The sequence below is a fragment of the Balearica regulorum genome, chromosome W, assembly GCF_011004875.1.
Source record: "Balearica regulorum gibbericeps isolate bBalReg1 chromosome W, bBalReg1.pri, whole genome shotgun sequence".
Lineage (NCBI taxonomy): Eukaryota > Metazoa > Chordata > Aves > Gruiformes > Gruidae > Balearica > Balearica regulorum.
In genome coordinates, this window is record NC_046219.1 from 206021 (window position 1) to 220900 (window position 14880).

At 43.7% G+C, this 14880-nt stretch overlaps 1 protein-coding gene and 1 long non-coding RNA gene across 6 annotated transcripts in view; one reads left to right on the forward strand and one right to left on the reverse strand.

The window, feature by feature from the left end:
* Window positions 1-14880, reverse strand: part of LOC142599267 (uncharacterized) — a 675914-nt gene that overhangs the window by 178193 nt on the left and 482841 nt on the right. The window lies entirely within an intron of this gene.
* The window catches only part of LOC142599196 (spindlin-Z-like), a 130363-nt gene that overhangs the window by 109194 nt on the left and 6289 nt on the right, over window positions 1-14880 (forward strand). For all 5 annotated transcript variants that reach the window (XM_075739101.1, XM_075739097.1, XM_075739096.1 and 2 more), the window contains 2 exons: window positions 2991-3039; window positions 13962-14215. In XM_075739101.1, the coding sequence (XP_075595216.1) occupies window positions 3014-3039; window positions 13962-14215 (280 nt within the window). In that variant the 5' untranslated portion in view covers window positions 2991-3013. The remainder of the gene's footprint in view (window positions 1-2990; window positions 3040-13961; window positions 14216-14880) is intronic.

A 14880-nucleotide genomic window follows, 5' to 3' on the forward strand; every position in this document is an offset into this window, starting at 1 on the left:
TCAGGGGGAGGACTCATCGTTCCCCCGTTCCAGCGTGGGGTCCCTCTCACGGGAGACAGTCCTTCACGACCTTCTCCAACGTGAGTCTCCTCCACGGGGTGCAGACCTTCAGGAGCAGACTGCTCCAGCGTGGGTCCCCCACGGGGTCACAAGTCCTGTCAGCAAACCTGCTCTGGCGTGGGCTCCTCTCTCCACGGATCCACAGGTCCTGCCAGGAGCTTGCTCCAGCGTGGGCTTCCCACGGGGTCACAGCCTCCTTCAGGTGTCTCCACCTGCTCCGGCGTGGGGTCCTCCACGGGCTGCAGGTGGAATCGCTACACCCCCTCATCCTCCCTCCATGGGCTGCAGGGGGACAGCCTGCTTCACCATGGTCTTCACCACGGGCTGCAGGGGAATCTTGCTCCGGCGCCTGGAGCACCTCCTCCCCCTCCTTCTGCACCGACCTTGGTGTCTGCAGATGTTCTTACATCTTCTCACTCCTCTCTCTGGCTGCAAAAGCGCTCTCTAAGTGTTTTTCTCTTTCTTAAATATGTTATCACAGAGGTGCTGATTGGCTTGGCCTTGGAGCCGGCTGGCATTGGCTCTATCAGACACAGGGGAAGCTTCTAGCAGCTTCTCACAGAAGCCACCCCTGTAGCCCCCCCGCTACCAAAACCTTGCGATGCAAAACCAACACAGTAGTCTTACTTTAATTCTGCTATTTCTGTCACTTGATATATGTCCTCTTTATTTCTCCATCTGAAAATCCCAAGATTAAAATATTTATGAAAACTTTTAAGGTTAATTGCAGTTTGTGGTGGGTTGACTCTGACTAGAGGCCAGGTATCACCAAAGCTGCTCTATCACTCCCCCTTCTCAACTGGACAGGGGAGAGAAAATATAACAAAAGACTCGTGGGTCAAGATAAGGACAAGGAGAGCTCATTCACCAATTATCATGGGCAAAACAGACTCAACTTAGAAAAAAATTAGTCTAATTTATTTCCAAGCAAAACAGAGTAATGAGAAATAAAACCCAATCTTAAAATGCCTCCCCCCCCCTTTCTTCCCAGGCTTAACTTTGCTCCCAGTTTCTCTACCTCCTCCCCCTCAGCGGCACAGGGGGATGGGGAATGGGGGTTGCAATCAGTTCATCACACGTTGTCCCTGCTGCTCCTTCCTCCTCAGGGGGAGGACTCCTCACACTCTTCCCCTGCTCCAGCATGAGGTCCCTCCCATGGGAGACAGGCCTCCACAAACTTCTCCAATGTGAGTCCTTCCCACAGGGTACATTTCTTCACAAACTGCTCCAGCGTGGGTCCCTTCCACAGGGTGCAGTCCTTCAGGACCAGACTGTTCCAGTGTGTGTCCCCCACTGGGTCACAAGTCCTGCCAGCAAACCTGCTCTGGCATGGGCTCCTCTCTCCACAAGTCATGCCAGGAGCTTTCTCCAGCGCAGGCTTCCCACGGGGTCACAGCTTCCTTTAGGTGTCTCCACCTCTTCCGGTGTGGGGTCCTCCATGGCCTGCAGGTGGATATCTGCTCCACCATCATCCTCTATGGGCTGCGGGGGTACAGCCTCACCATGGTCTTCACCACGGGCTGCAGGGGGATCTCTGCTCCGGTGCCTGGATCACCTCCCGCCCCTCCTTCTGCACTGACCTTGGTGTCTGCAGTGTTGTTTCTCTCACATATTCTCACTCCTCTCTGGCTGCTGTTTGTTCTGCATCATTTTTTTTCCTTCTTAAATATGTTATCACAAAGGCACTACCACTGTTGCTGATTGGCTCAGCCTTGGCCAGCTGCAAGTCCATCTTAGAGCAGACTGTCATTGGCTCTATTGAACATAGGGGAAGCTTCTAGCAACTTCTTGCAGAAGCCATCCCTGTAGGACCCCCCCCCCCCCGCTACCAAAACCTTGCCACGCAAACCCAACACACACTTTCAGCACGTAACGCTTGTGTGACACTACTGCTATTATGAAAATTAATTTTCAAAATACATATTCCAAAGCTATGCTGGGAACACGCACATAATTTTAAAGTTAAAGAATTTGTTTCAATCTGTAAAGAAACCTCAGTTAAGTATTTCTCTGTAGGTGTGAATTTAAACATCCATAGATGAAATTCTGAACATGTTTCTACACATACATGAGGGGTTTTTTTATTGATAACATATGTGTGTCCAACACTCTCTGACTGGGTTCTTTTAGATATTCCATATGTAGAGGGTTTAATGTTTAATACCAACTTTTAGGGCTTTTTAAGGTATTTGACATTACTTGGGACTTTGATTTAGCAGAATGATACAGCAATTTACTTAAATCACAGTACAAGTACAAGTTACATTTAGTAGAGTATAGCAGTTGCAACATACAGTCAAATCACAGTTCAGATATGAGTCTTATTACCCATCTCCATCACAGTGCTGGGCATCCCTAGTCAATGGGAAGGAATATGTGGGTTGAAACAGGCTCAAGCCTGTTGCTCTGGTCAAAGTTCTTTCTGTTAGTTGTACAGTTTTTATACTGTATATGCTATACTGAATCTTTATACTCAATTTTGGCTCTATACCGAGTTTTTATACTCAGTTTGTCTGAGCCACATATACACCCTCCCATTCTGGCCTTGCTAACTCAGAAAAGTATGTATTTGATGATGACGATGATTATTATTAACTCAAGGGCAGTTACACAGCCATTTGATTCCCTCAACTGTTGTAGCCATTTATCTAAAACAAAGATTACCTCCCATCTGCTTTGTGTTGAGATAAGTTCGGCTTTTTGTAACAGCTGTCATCAGTCACTCCCTACTTCACTTTTAGCTTCGTGAGTACATAGTCTTTGCCTGTCTCCTCAGAGCCTCCTTCCATTGTAGGAGCTCTATGATCAATCACAACATGAAGTGTTTAATTTTTTTTACTTGAAAAAGAGAACTTTTCTATAAGATACCTTTTTGACATTGTATATAAACATGCTTTTATTGTTCAATAATTCCATCATTTATATTGTAGGTCATGCAGGAGTCTCTGCGAACATGATGAAGAAAAGAACTTCCCACAAGTAAGTTGCTAATATCTTTCCTAAAGTATAGTTCTCAATAACAGGAAGTACCATTCTAGAAATGTATCTGTATTGTTCCAGTCATTTTGCTCTTGAAAATCATGTGGAGTAGTATTCAGACAGTGTATGTGTGTAGAGTCAGACTTTAATTCTTTTGGGAGGACAGCAGGAAAGAATGCATCATTGACAGAGTTCTAAACATCATTTTGAAAGTTACTCTGAGAGAAATTATCCTGTCAAGACAATTCTGTAATTTATAATTCAGAGACAAGAGGATGCAAACCAGAAATTGGGCATATGTACTCTAGAATTCATTACAGCTTTAGTTTTTGAAAAGGATTTTTCACCTTTTTGCTTTAAATAAAGAACATACTGAAGTACTTCTATAAGGCAGCTGCTATTTCTGTGAAGGACACTTGCTTATCCTATACATTCATGGCATGTATTATTCTCTCTACTACATTTTGAAATAGTAGCAGCTAAATGCTGCTATGAGTAAATGTGAGAAGATAGAGGTAATAGCTTAGACATGGTTGACCTTAGTGTCTAACAGCTAGATGTTGCATCTGGCTGCATCTCTGGTGGGTGAACTCTAAAATAAGCTGGGGAAAGGTGAAATTTATTAAAATGCTGCTAGTTATATTTTGGGTATGAAATCCTATAGTGGTGATATACAACATGCATCAATCCAAAGTAATTTGTCAGAAATATCTTCTGTGATTAACATTTGAATTAGTATTAACTGTTTCCCAGACACAACACCTGATGTAAAACTACTCTAATTTCTTCCACCAACTCTTCACTATTCAATCTTGTCTATCTCCTTACAAGGCAAAGATAAACATTTATTTGTCTAGAGACAGGTAGAGTTAAAATTTAATTTCTCTTGTTCTTTTTCAACCGCTCAGAGAAAGGAGTGTATGATGGGAAGACTATCAGAGGTGGGTTGCATTTTGTACTTGAGGGTGGCTAGATTTGTCTTTATTGTTGTGTTGATATACACTTATTTAAATAACTAAATAGGTTTATATTTTTTAGCATAAAGACTTTTATGGGGCATAATAAGTCATGATCCTAAGTCACATGATTTTGAGGCATTTAACTTAAGTGCCCAACTGAGTTTTATGTTAATTTAGCCTAGTTTAAACGTTTAAGAATTGTTTGGTAAAGGTTTTATTTTGTACCAAACAAAGATGACTTTGTGTGCTGCTCACTGACTTCTTTGAGAATGACAGAGACTAGTATAGAGTTGGTTTTATTTGATATTCATTGCTTACATTTTTGAAATGAACAGTAAGTAGTGCTGTAGACATGTTTATAGCAAACAAGTGGGAAATGAATCACTATTTAAAAATGTATGCTGCTACTACTATGAGCTGTTACAGCAGACCATGAATTAATAATGCATACTTTGTCATTGATTCAGTTATGATGACTTTTACATTCCTCATTTAAAGAAAAAGAGGAACAAGTCTACTGGCACTTGAAGGCCATAGGGGAGATTCTAAACTATGTTGAGAAGTTCATGGGGGAGGAAGGAGCCAATAGGATGGAACAGGGCATGATCCAGTAACAGGAAGTGATAAAATGAGCTGTGTGGATTAGTCTTCTGAACTCTTCTTAACTAAAATGGTAGTTAACCACTGACCCTTTTGGAAGGAGGTCCCACGGTTATAGGTCGGCTGCAAAAGGGCAGTTCTGAGTGCTCTGTCAGTGTCAATGGGTAGTGATGATCTCTGTGAATATGAAGCTGACCCTATTTGTGTTAGATCAGTTGGTAGTCTCTTGGCTCTCATCCTTTCTACCCTTGGTGTGTAAGGAAAGAGTGCACAAAACAGTTATGCTCTCCAGGTTTCTCATAGTTGGCAGTTCAGGGACTTCGAGGTGGAGGTTGTATCCACTGTACTTATCCCTTGTGAATTTCTGATCACACTTTAAACTAACTTGTTGCAGTGGGTTATACTTGGCTATGGGCCAAGCTCCCATCCACTTGCTCACTCCTCCTCCTCTGTGAGGCAGGGGGAGAAAATAGGATGAGAAAGCTCATGGGTCAAGATAAAGACAGGGAGATTGCTTACCAGTTACTGTCACAGGCAAAACAGACTTAACTTGGGAAAAATTAATTTATTGCCAATTAATTAAAATAGATTCAGGTAGTAAGAAACAGGAAGACAAACATTAAAACAACACCTTTCCTCCTCCCTTTCCTATGCTCAACTTCACTCCTTCACTCCAGACTCCTCTACCACCCCCCACCCCCCAGGGTGGTGCAGGGGAAATCAGGGAAGGGAGTTTACAGTCCGTACATAATGGTTGCTCTCTACCACTCCTTCCCTCTTGTACTTACTTTCCCCCTGCTCTGGCATGGGTTCTCTACAGGCTACAGTTCCTGTCGGGAAAATCTGCTCCAGCATGGGCTCTTCCAGGGGACACAGTCCTGTTAGGAAAACTATGCTCTGGCATGTGTTCTCTGTGGGTTCTCCATGGGCCACAGTTCCTTCAGGAAATATCTAACTGCTCCAGCATGGATCCTACACAAGCTGCAGTGTGGATATCTGCTCTAGCACCATGGAATAGCTCCTTTTCTGAACTTGGCGTTCCCTCTGCCGTTTCTCACACTTTGTTTTTTCCCCCACTTTTTTCCCCCTCCTTCTCCGCCTGTCCAGTGTTTTTTTGCCCTTTCTGTTTTCACAAAAGTGCCACTAGCCTCGCTGATTGTGTGTGTCCGCTACCAAAACCTTGCCACATATACCCAATGCACTTGTAATCCTAAGAAAATTTAACAATTGAATGATGGCTTTTGAAGGAGTACAGAAAGTACTTCAAAACTTCTCTCTAGTAATGTGCCTCATATAGTCTGAATATTGTGGAAAAATAGTTTATAACAATTCTGTGATCATATGATCCCCTGCTAGTGGCAGTCTGTAGTAAGATCAAAATTCTAATTTGGGCTCTATTTTTAATAACTTTTCTACATGGCACCATGAAATATAGAAATTGTACTGACCATTGCTACTCAGCTTCATTTGTACTATTTTTTAAATTTCCTTGAACTTTCCATGATCTGGTTCTGCTAATAAAACTTTTTCATGTAACAAGATTTTACTTATCAGCTTAATGCCTTCCAGATAAATACTCAGTCGCCGAGGCGAGCAGCTCCAGTGCTGGCACGATCCACAGCAGAGCTCTCAGCTGAGGTGTACAGGGGGTGTTCCTGAACCAGGGGAGCCTTGGGGAGCCGCGAGAGCCGCCAGGAGCCTGCAGCTCCCACGACAGCAGCTGATGAGACCTGGGCAGGGCCAGAAGCAATGGCAGGAGATTTAAACATGGTGTAACCGAAACTAGCACTCAGCTGCCAAGGCGAGTGGCTCTGGTGCCGGCATGATCCGCAGCCGGGGTTTCCTGAAGCAGGGGAACGTCAGGGGGAGCCGCCAGGAGCCTGCAGCTTGCAGGACAGCAACTGACAGGACCTGGGCAGGGCCAGAAGCAATGCCGGCCAAGCCCCCACCCCCCCTATAAAAGAAGCCCCTAGGGAGCGCTAGAGACCAGGGTGGGCAAACATGGCATGGCGCATCAGCAAGGGCGTAGCGCAAGAAGGATGTGCAGGAAGGGCACTGTAACTGCCGACCCAACCAGGACACAGTGGTATACACCCGTCAGAAGTCTATGTGCACTCTAAACTCTGCACCCACGATGACTGACACAACTTCTCAGACAGAGCTCTGATGGGAACATGCTGACATCCAGGTATCAGGCTGCAGGGTGTGCTCTACTCTTATGCCAGTACAGGATGGCAGTAGTGAGCACACCTGTGGGAGGTGCACCCAGGTAGAGGAACTCCTCTGTTTAGTGACAGAGCTCTGGGAAAAGATGAGTAGGTTGAGGAGTATCAGGGAGTGCGAGAGAGATAGACTACTGGAACCGCGCCCTACCTTCCCTGGGAGAGACCTCTCAGGCAGACAGGACACGATATGGAGGATTCCCTATCCTCTCTCCACCTGGCTGAACATGGTGACTTAAGGGATAGGGGGCAATGGCAACAAGTTCCTGCCTGGCGCAGCAGGCACATCTCCTCTGTGACTACCTCACCTTCCCAGGTGCCCTTGCACAATAGTTATGAGGCTCTGCAAGTTGAACTGAACAATGACGAGGACGACGGTTCATCCAGGTTGGAGGTGTCGCTAAGGTTAAGTTGGCTGATATACTGTGTCAAAACCACCTCCATGAAGAAAAAAAGATGAGTTATTGTCACAGGAGACTCCCTTCTGAAGAGAACAGAAGGCCCAATATGCAGACCAGACCCACTTCTTAGGGAAGTCTTCTGCCTCCCTGGGGCCTGGGTAAAATATATGAAGAGAAAGTTTCCTACCCTGGTACGGTCCTTGGATTATTATCCATTATTGATTTTTCAGGTAGGCAGCAATGAAGTTGTAACAAGAAGTCCGAGGGCAATCGAGAGACTTCAGGGCCTTGGGATGACTGGTTAAGAGATCAGGAGCACAAGTAGTGTTTTCCTCTATCCTTCCAGTTGCAGAGAATGATGAGGGAAGAAACAGGCAGACCCAGCTGATCAATACCTGGCTCCGAGCCTGGTGTCACTGGTAGAATTTTGGCTTTTTTGATCATGGGTCAATCTACATGACACCAGGCCTGCTGGCGACAGATGGGGTACACCTGTCTCAAAGGGGGAAAAGGATCTTTGCACAGGAGTTAGCAGGGCTCATTGAAAGATCTTTAAACTAGATTTGAAGGGGGAAAGGGATAAAACCAGGCTCGCTAGAGATAAGCCTGAGGACAGCACGCCGATGTTTGAGGGACGGTGTGCTATCGAGGTCCTTCGGTCCACTCCACAATGTGCTGAGTTCACTGGAGCACATTTGAAATCTCCCTGTACTAATGCACGCAGCACCCTAGCGATCTCAGTAGAGGTAGGGATGGAGATCCATGCAGCAGCAAAGACGCAAGGGTTGTTGATGTGTTAGAAACCACAGAAGCGCCTGAGAACAGTCACATAGGAATTAGGGCTTCTCCACCCAAAAAGGTGGAAGGATCAATGGCCCAACTGAAGTGCATCTACACCAATGTACACAACATGGGCAACAAACAGGAGGAGTTGGAAGCCATTGTGCAGCTGGAAAACTATGATATAGTTGCCATCACAGAAACGTGGTGGGACAACTCACACAACTGGAGTGCTGCAATGGACGGCTATAAACTCTTCAGAAGGGATAGACAAGGAAGGAGAGGCGGTGGGGTAGCCCTGTATGTTAGGGAGTGTTTTGACTGTTTAGAGCTTGATGATGGTGATGAAAGGGTTGAGTGTTTATGGGTAAGAATCAGGGGAAAGACCAACAAGGCAGATATCGTGGCGGGAGTCTGTTATAGACCACCCAACCAGGATGAAGAGGCAGATGAAATATTCTATAAGCAGCTGGGAGAAATCTCACGATCGCTAACTCCCCCTTGTTCTCATGGGGGACTTCAACTTACCAGATATCTGCTGGAAATACAATACAGCGGAGAGGAAACAGTCTAGGCGATTCCTGGAGTGTGTGGAAGATAACTTCCTGAGACAGCTGGTGAGTGAGCCAACTAGGGAAGGCACCCCGCTGGACTTGTTGTTTGCAAACAGAGAAGGACTTGTGGGTGATGTGATGATTGGAGGCTGTCTTGGGCATAGCGATCACAAAATGATAGTTTTCGATTCTCAAGGAAGTAAGGAGGGTGGTCAGCAGAAGTGCTACCTTGGACTTCCGGAGGGCAGACTTGGGTCTGTTTGGGGGCCTGGTTGACAGAGTCCCTTGGGAGGCAGTCCTGAAGGGCAAAGGAGTCCAGGAAGGCTGGACATTGTTCAAGAAGGAAATCTTAAAGGTTCAGGAGCAGGCCATCCCTATGTGCTGAAAGACGAGCCGGCGGGGAAGACGACTGGCCTGGCTGAAGAGAGTGCTTTGGCTGGAACTCAGGAAAAAAAAGAGTTTATGGTCTTTGGAAGAAGGGGCAGGCAACTCAGGAGGACTACAAAGATGTTGTGAGCTTATGCAGGGAGAAAATTAGAAGGGCCAAAGCCCAACTAGAACTTAACCTGGCTACTGCCATAAAAGACAATAAGAAATGTTTCTATAAATACATTAACAACAGAAGGAGGGCTAAGGAGAATCCCCATCCTTTATTGGATGCCCCCTGAGCCAAGCCCCCTGAGCTGGAAGACAGAGACAGGGAGCAGAATGAAGCCCCCATAATCCAAGGGGAAATGGTTAGCAACCTGCTACACAACTGAGACACGCACAGGTCTATGGAGCCAGATGGGATCCACCCAAGGGTACTGAGGGTACAGTTGACTGGAGGTTAGCAAATGGAACACCCATCTACAAGAAGGACCGGAAGGAGGATCTGGGGAACTACAGGCCTGTCAGTCTGACCTCGGTGCCGGGGAAGGTTATGGAGCAGATCATCTTGAGTGCCATAACGCAACACGTACAGGACACTCAGGTGATCAGGCCCAGTCAGCATGGGTTTATGGACAGTAGGTCCTGCTTGACTAACCTGATCTCCTTCTGTGACAAGGTGACCCGCTTAGTGGATGAGGGAAAGGCTGTGGATGTTGCCTACCTAGACTTCGGTAAAGCCTTTGACACCATTTCCCACATCATTCTCCTGGAGAAACTGGCTGCTCATGGCTTGGATGGGTGTACTCTTTGCTGGGTAAAAAACTGTCTGGATGGCCGGGTCCAAAGAGTTGTGGTGAATGCAGTTAAATCCAGCTGGCGACCAGTCACAAGCAGTGTTCCCCAGGGCTCAGTATTGGGGCCAGTTCTGTTTAATATCTTTATCAATGATCTGGAAGAGGGGATTGAGTACGCCCTCAGTAAGTTTGCAGATCACACCAAGTGTTGTGAGAGTGTTGATCTGCTTGAGGGTAGAAAGGCTCTGCAGAGGGATCTGGACAGGCTGGATCGATGGGCCGAGGCCAACTGTATGAGATTCGACAAGTCTAAATGCTGGCTTGGGGAAGAGTAGCTGGAAGGCTGCCTGGCAGAAAAGGACCAGGGGATGTTGGTTGACATCCAGGTGAATATGAGCCAGCAGTGTGCCCAGGTGGCCAAGAAGGCCAATGGCATCCTGGCTTGTATCAGGAATAGTGTGGCCAGCAGGACTAGGGAAGTGATTGTCCTCCTGTACTCGGCGCTGGTGAGGCTGCACCTCAAATACTGTGTTCTGTTTTGGGCCCCTCACTACAAGACAGACATTGAGGTGCTGGAGTATGTCCAAAGAAGGGCAACAAAGCTGGTGAAGGGTCTAGAGAACAAGTCTTATGAGGAGTGGCTGAGGGAACTGCGGTTGCTTAGTTTGGGGAAAAGGAGACTGAGGGGAGAGCTGATCGCTCTCTACAACTACCTGAAAGGAGGTTGTTGCAACTTGGGTGTCAGTCTCTTTTCCCAGGTAAGAAGTGATAGGACGAGAGGAAACGGCCTCAAGTTGCGCCAAGGTTTAGATTGGATGTTAGGAAAAATTTCTTTACCAAAAGGATTATCAATCATTGGAACAGGCTGTCCAGGGAAGTGGTTGAGTCACCATCCCTGGAGATATTTAAAAGACGTGTAGATGTGGCGCTTAGGAACATGGTTTAGTGGTGGACTTGGCAGTGTTAGGTTTATGGTTGGACTCAATGGTCTTAAAGGTCTTTTCCAACCTAAATGATTCTATTATTTCTGTGAAATGAGAGGATCTGAAACTTACTGCAGTTGAAGGGCTATTTACAATAAGGGCATACCGATGTATCAGGAGCTATTTTTAGGTCTTGGTGTTATCTGGTTTTCCTGGCTCTGTGTGTTTTATATATGTAGTGAAATTGAAATATTGAATGTCTAGGGGATTGAAATGTTATCCCAGCCTTTAAGAACAAAATTTTGTGGATTTTTAAAGATAATTCTAATAAAACAGAAGCAAAACATTTTGGTCTTTCTCATTATAGCATCTCATAAGGTTATGTACCTATGTGTTACTCTGCTTATCACAGAAACAACATACTATTGAGATAAAAAGAGGTTTAAGAAATTATCTTATATGAAAGTATACTGGTAGCTATTATTACACACCCATTTTTATATTATCACATCCATTTTGATAAAGGGTAATAAGGAGGACCTCATAACTACCAACCAGTCAACCTCACCTCCGTGCCCAGTAAGATCATGGAGCAGATCCTCCGGGAAGACATGTCGAAACATATGGAAGGCAGGGAGGTAATTAGACACAGCCCACATGGCTTCACCAAGGGTAAATTGTGCCTGACTAATTTAGTAGCCTTCTACGATGGAGTGACTGCATCAGTGGATAAGGGAAGAGCTACTAATGTCATCTACCTGGACTTCTGTAAGGCCTTTGATATGGTCCCCCACAACATTCTTACCTCTAAATTGGAGACTGGTTTCATAGATGAACTGTTAGATGAATAAAGAGTTGGCTAATGGCTGCATTCAGTCAACGGCTCAATTTCCAAATGGAAACCAGTAATGAGTGGTGTCCCTCAAGGGTCTGTACTGGGACCATTACTGTTCAATATCTTCATCAACAACATAGTGGGATTGAGTGCACCCTCAGCAATTTTGCAGACAACACCAAGCTGAGTGGTATGACTGACACGTCTGAGGGATGGGATGCCATTCAGAGGGACCTTGACAGGCTTGAGGAGTGGGCGCATGTGAGCCTCGTGAAGTTCAACAAGGCCAAGTACAAGGTCCTGCACCTGCGTCAGGGCAATCACTGGTATCAATACAGACTGGGGGATGAATGGATTGAGAGCAGCCCTGAAGAGAAGGACTTGGGCATACTGGTTGATGAAAAATTGGACATGAGCCAGCAATGTGCGCTAGTATCCCAGAAAGCAAATTGTATCCTGGGTTGCATAAAAGGAAGTGTGGCCAGCAGGTCAAGGGAGGTGATTTTTCCCCCTCTGCTCTGCTCTCGCGAGACCCCACCTGGAGTCCTATGTCCATTTTTGGGGCCCCCAGTACAGGAGAGACATGGACCTGTTGGAGTGGGTCCAGAGGAAAGCCACAAAAATGATCAGAGGGCTGGAGCACCTCTCCTATGAAGAAAGGCTGACAGACTTGGGGTTATTCAGCCTGGAGAAAAGAAGGCTCTGGGGAGACCTTATTGCGGCTTTTTAATATATAAAGGGGGCTTATAAGAAAGACAGAGAGTCTTTTTACCAGGGCCTGTAGTGATAGGACATGGGGCAATGGTTTTAAACTGAAAGAGAGTAGATTTAAAGTGGACATAAGGAAGAAATTTTTTATGATGAGGGTGGTGAAACACTGGAACAGGTTGCCCAGAGAAGTTGTGGATGCCCCATTATTGAGAAGTGTTCAAGGTTAGGTTGGATGGGGCTTTGAGCAATCTGGTCTAAGGAAAGATGTCCCTGCCCACAGTAGAAGGGTTGGAACTAGATGATCTTTAAAGGCTGACCATTCTATGATACTATTATTTGTAGTCAGTTAGAAACCTATGGGTTTTTTCTTATTACATGTTCAGATGCAAGCAAAAATAGTTTTTATTTCACAATTTATTTTTTTGCAAATCATATTTCTTGCTATATGAACCACTACAAATGAGAATGAGTGGCAGTCCAGTAGTACAGCCTTCAGACAAAGAAATACTTGAACTGCAAGTATACCTAGCTTCTGCTTGATGTGTAACAGCATTTATAATGCTTTTTGCATTTTAAAAGGTAGTTACCAATTTGAACTTCATTATGTAGGGGTTTTCCATCATATTTTTTAAAATACATGGGTTGCTCTGTGAGCTTTCATCGTTCCTGGAGACATTTCTCTTTGGTCAGTGTCACTAATCTAAGGATGGATGTTGTTTTCTGCAATTGATTTTTCTTTTTTTTTTTTTTTACATGTTGTTTTTAAGCATGCTAGTGATATGTATATTTTATTGCCATTTAAATGAAGTGTACTATAACTGGTAGCTAATCTAGAAATTTATTTTTAAATTAGCTAACATTCATGAGAATTTTAATCAGACAACTTTCTAAATATCATTTTAGGAATGAACATGTATATTGTAACATGCTAAAATAAAGATAATATACATTTATTATCAACGTACTGTTGTAATGTTCATATGTTTCTTCACCTGTATTCACAAGTTGTGTAACTGTTTTAGTGGGTTGAAACTGTCAAATAGCCTACATGACTGATATTCACAGTGCAAGTTGGATTAAAAAACTGAGGAAGGGTAAAAAGTATATTTAATCTATTTGCTTTAAAGAGTCTCTCTTCTATTGCTGTGACCTTTGCATATAATTTTTCTTGTGTTGTACTAAAAAGGAATGTTAGAAGAATATTGTCGCTACCATGTGTCATTAAAAACATTTGAAATCAAAGATACCTGTAAGTGCTGAGGGAAGCGAAATTTCCTTCAGGTGACAACACAGGTTAGGGAAAACAAATGCTTTGAAGAATTTTAATTAACCACTACTAATGTTTCCAATTATGTTTACTGTTCTGCAGAGAGCAACAAAGTAGCAAAAGTATAATACTGTTAGGTAACATTGCTCTTTGAGACCCGATTTAGGGTTTTAACAAGCGTTTTACTTTTGATGTTCAATGTAGCAATGGCTAAAATAGTTATTTTGGCTTAAGCAAACTAGTTTTAGAAACTGAAAGCAACCTTATACAAAATGTTGAAAGTGTTCCACTACTTTTCAGTGTGTTTTTTTTTTCTTTTTCCAGTGCTATGTAATATGCTTTACACTCTAATTTGAATAAGGTGCACTAAGCTGTACATGTTAGAATTTAATGTATCTTTATTAATATATAATAATATATTGCCTTCTTAAAGCATACAACTCTTGTCTGAAGTAGAATTTTGAGTATGTACTTGTTTAATGTTATGTTTGTATCTGTGTACAGAAAGCATAGAAACAATGTTGGACCAAGCAAACCTATTTCTCAGCCACGAAGAAACATTGTAGGCTGCAGAATACAGCATGGCTGGAAAGAAGGGAGCGGACCTGTAACACAGTGGAAGGGCACAGTTCTTGATCAAGTTCCTGTAAATCCCTCCCTCTATCTTATAAAGTATGATGGATTTGATTGTGTGTATGGACTAGAACTGCACAAAGATGAAAGAGTTTCAGCACTTGAAGTCCTTCCAGACAGAGTTGGTAAGAAGTTTTTTCCTATATGCGCATGTATTGTCAAAACATTTAAATTTTATTAAATTACTTTTCATCATATGGTAGATAATCTAAATGCTCTGTTTAATTTTTCTTGATTTCACAAAGATTTGATGATACCAGAGAGCATAGTGCTGTTTTTTGTCTTTAAATGGTATGCAGTAAATTCTGTATTTTTTCTTGTTTAGAGTTTTATCCCTAACAAGCTTATGTACATGTAACATTGATATTTCTATTAAAATTTAATCTCTGAGCCAGCTGAGAAACGTCCTGGCTATGTTGTCTTGTGTGTGTTTGACAGTAATTGTTTAGTTGGAGTTTTTTTCATGTACTTTCCCTAGGTATTAATACAAATGGAGGGGAAAAAAAGCATTTTCTAAGTGAAATAACTTGACTAGTAACAAGACTTTATTGGTTTTCATAATTAGCACTGAATTGTTAAACTGCAGGTTTTTCCAAACTGTAAAGTTCAAAGTTTACCCTAGTAATTACTTATTTCTGAATGGAATAAGTTCTTGGTTTTCCTGACTGCAAAGAGATCAGTAGCAGTCTCTAGAACAGGGTTAGGAGCAACCAAACCAAACACCTTCATTAATAACTTTGTACAGCTGCTCTGTGATTTAACCTCTCTTCCTCCCCTCCCCCCACAATAC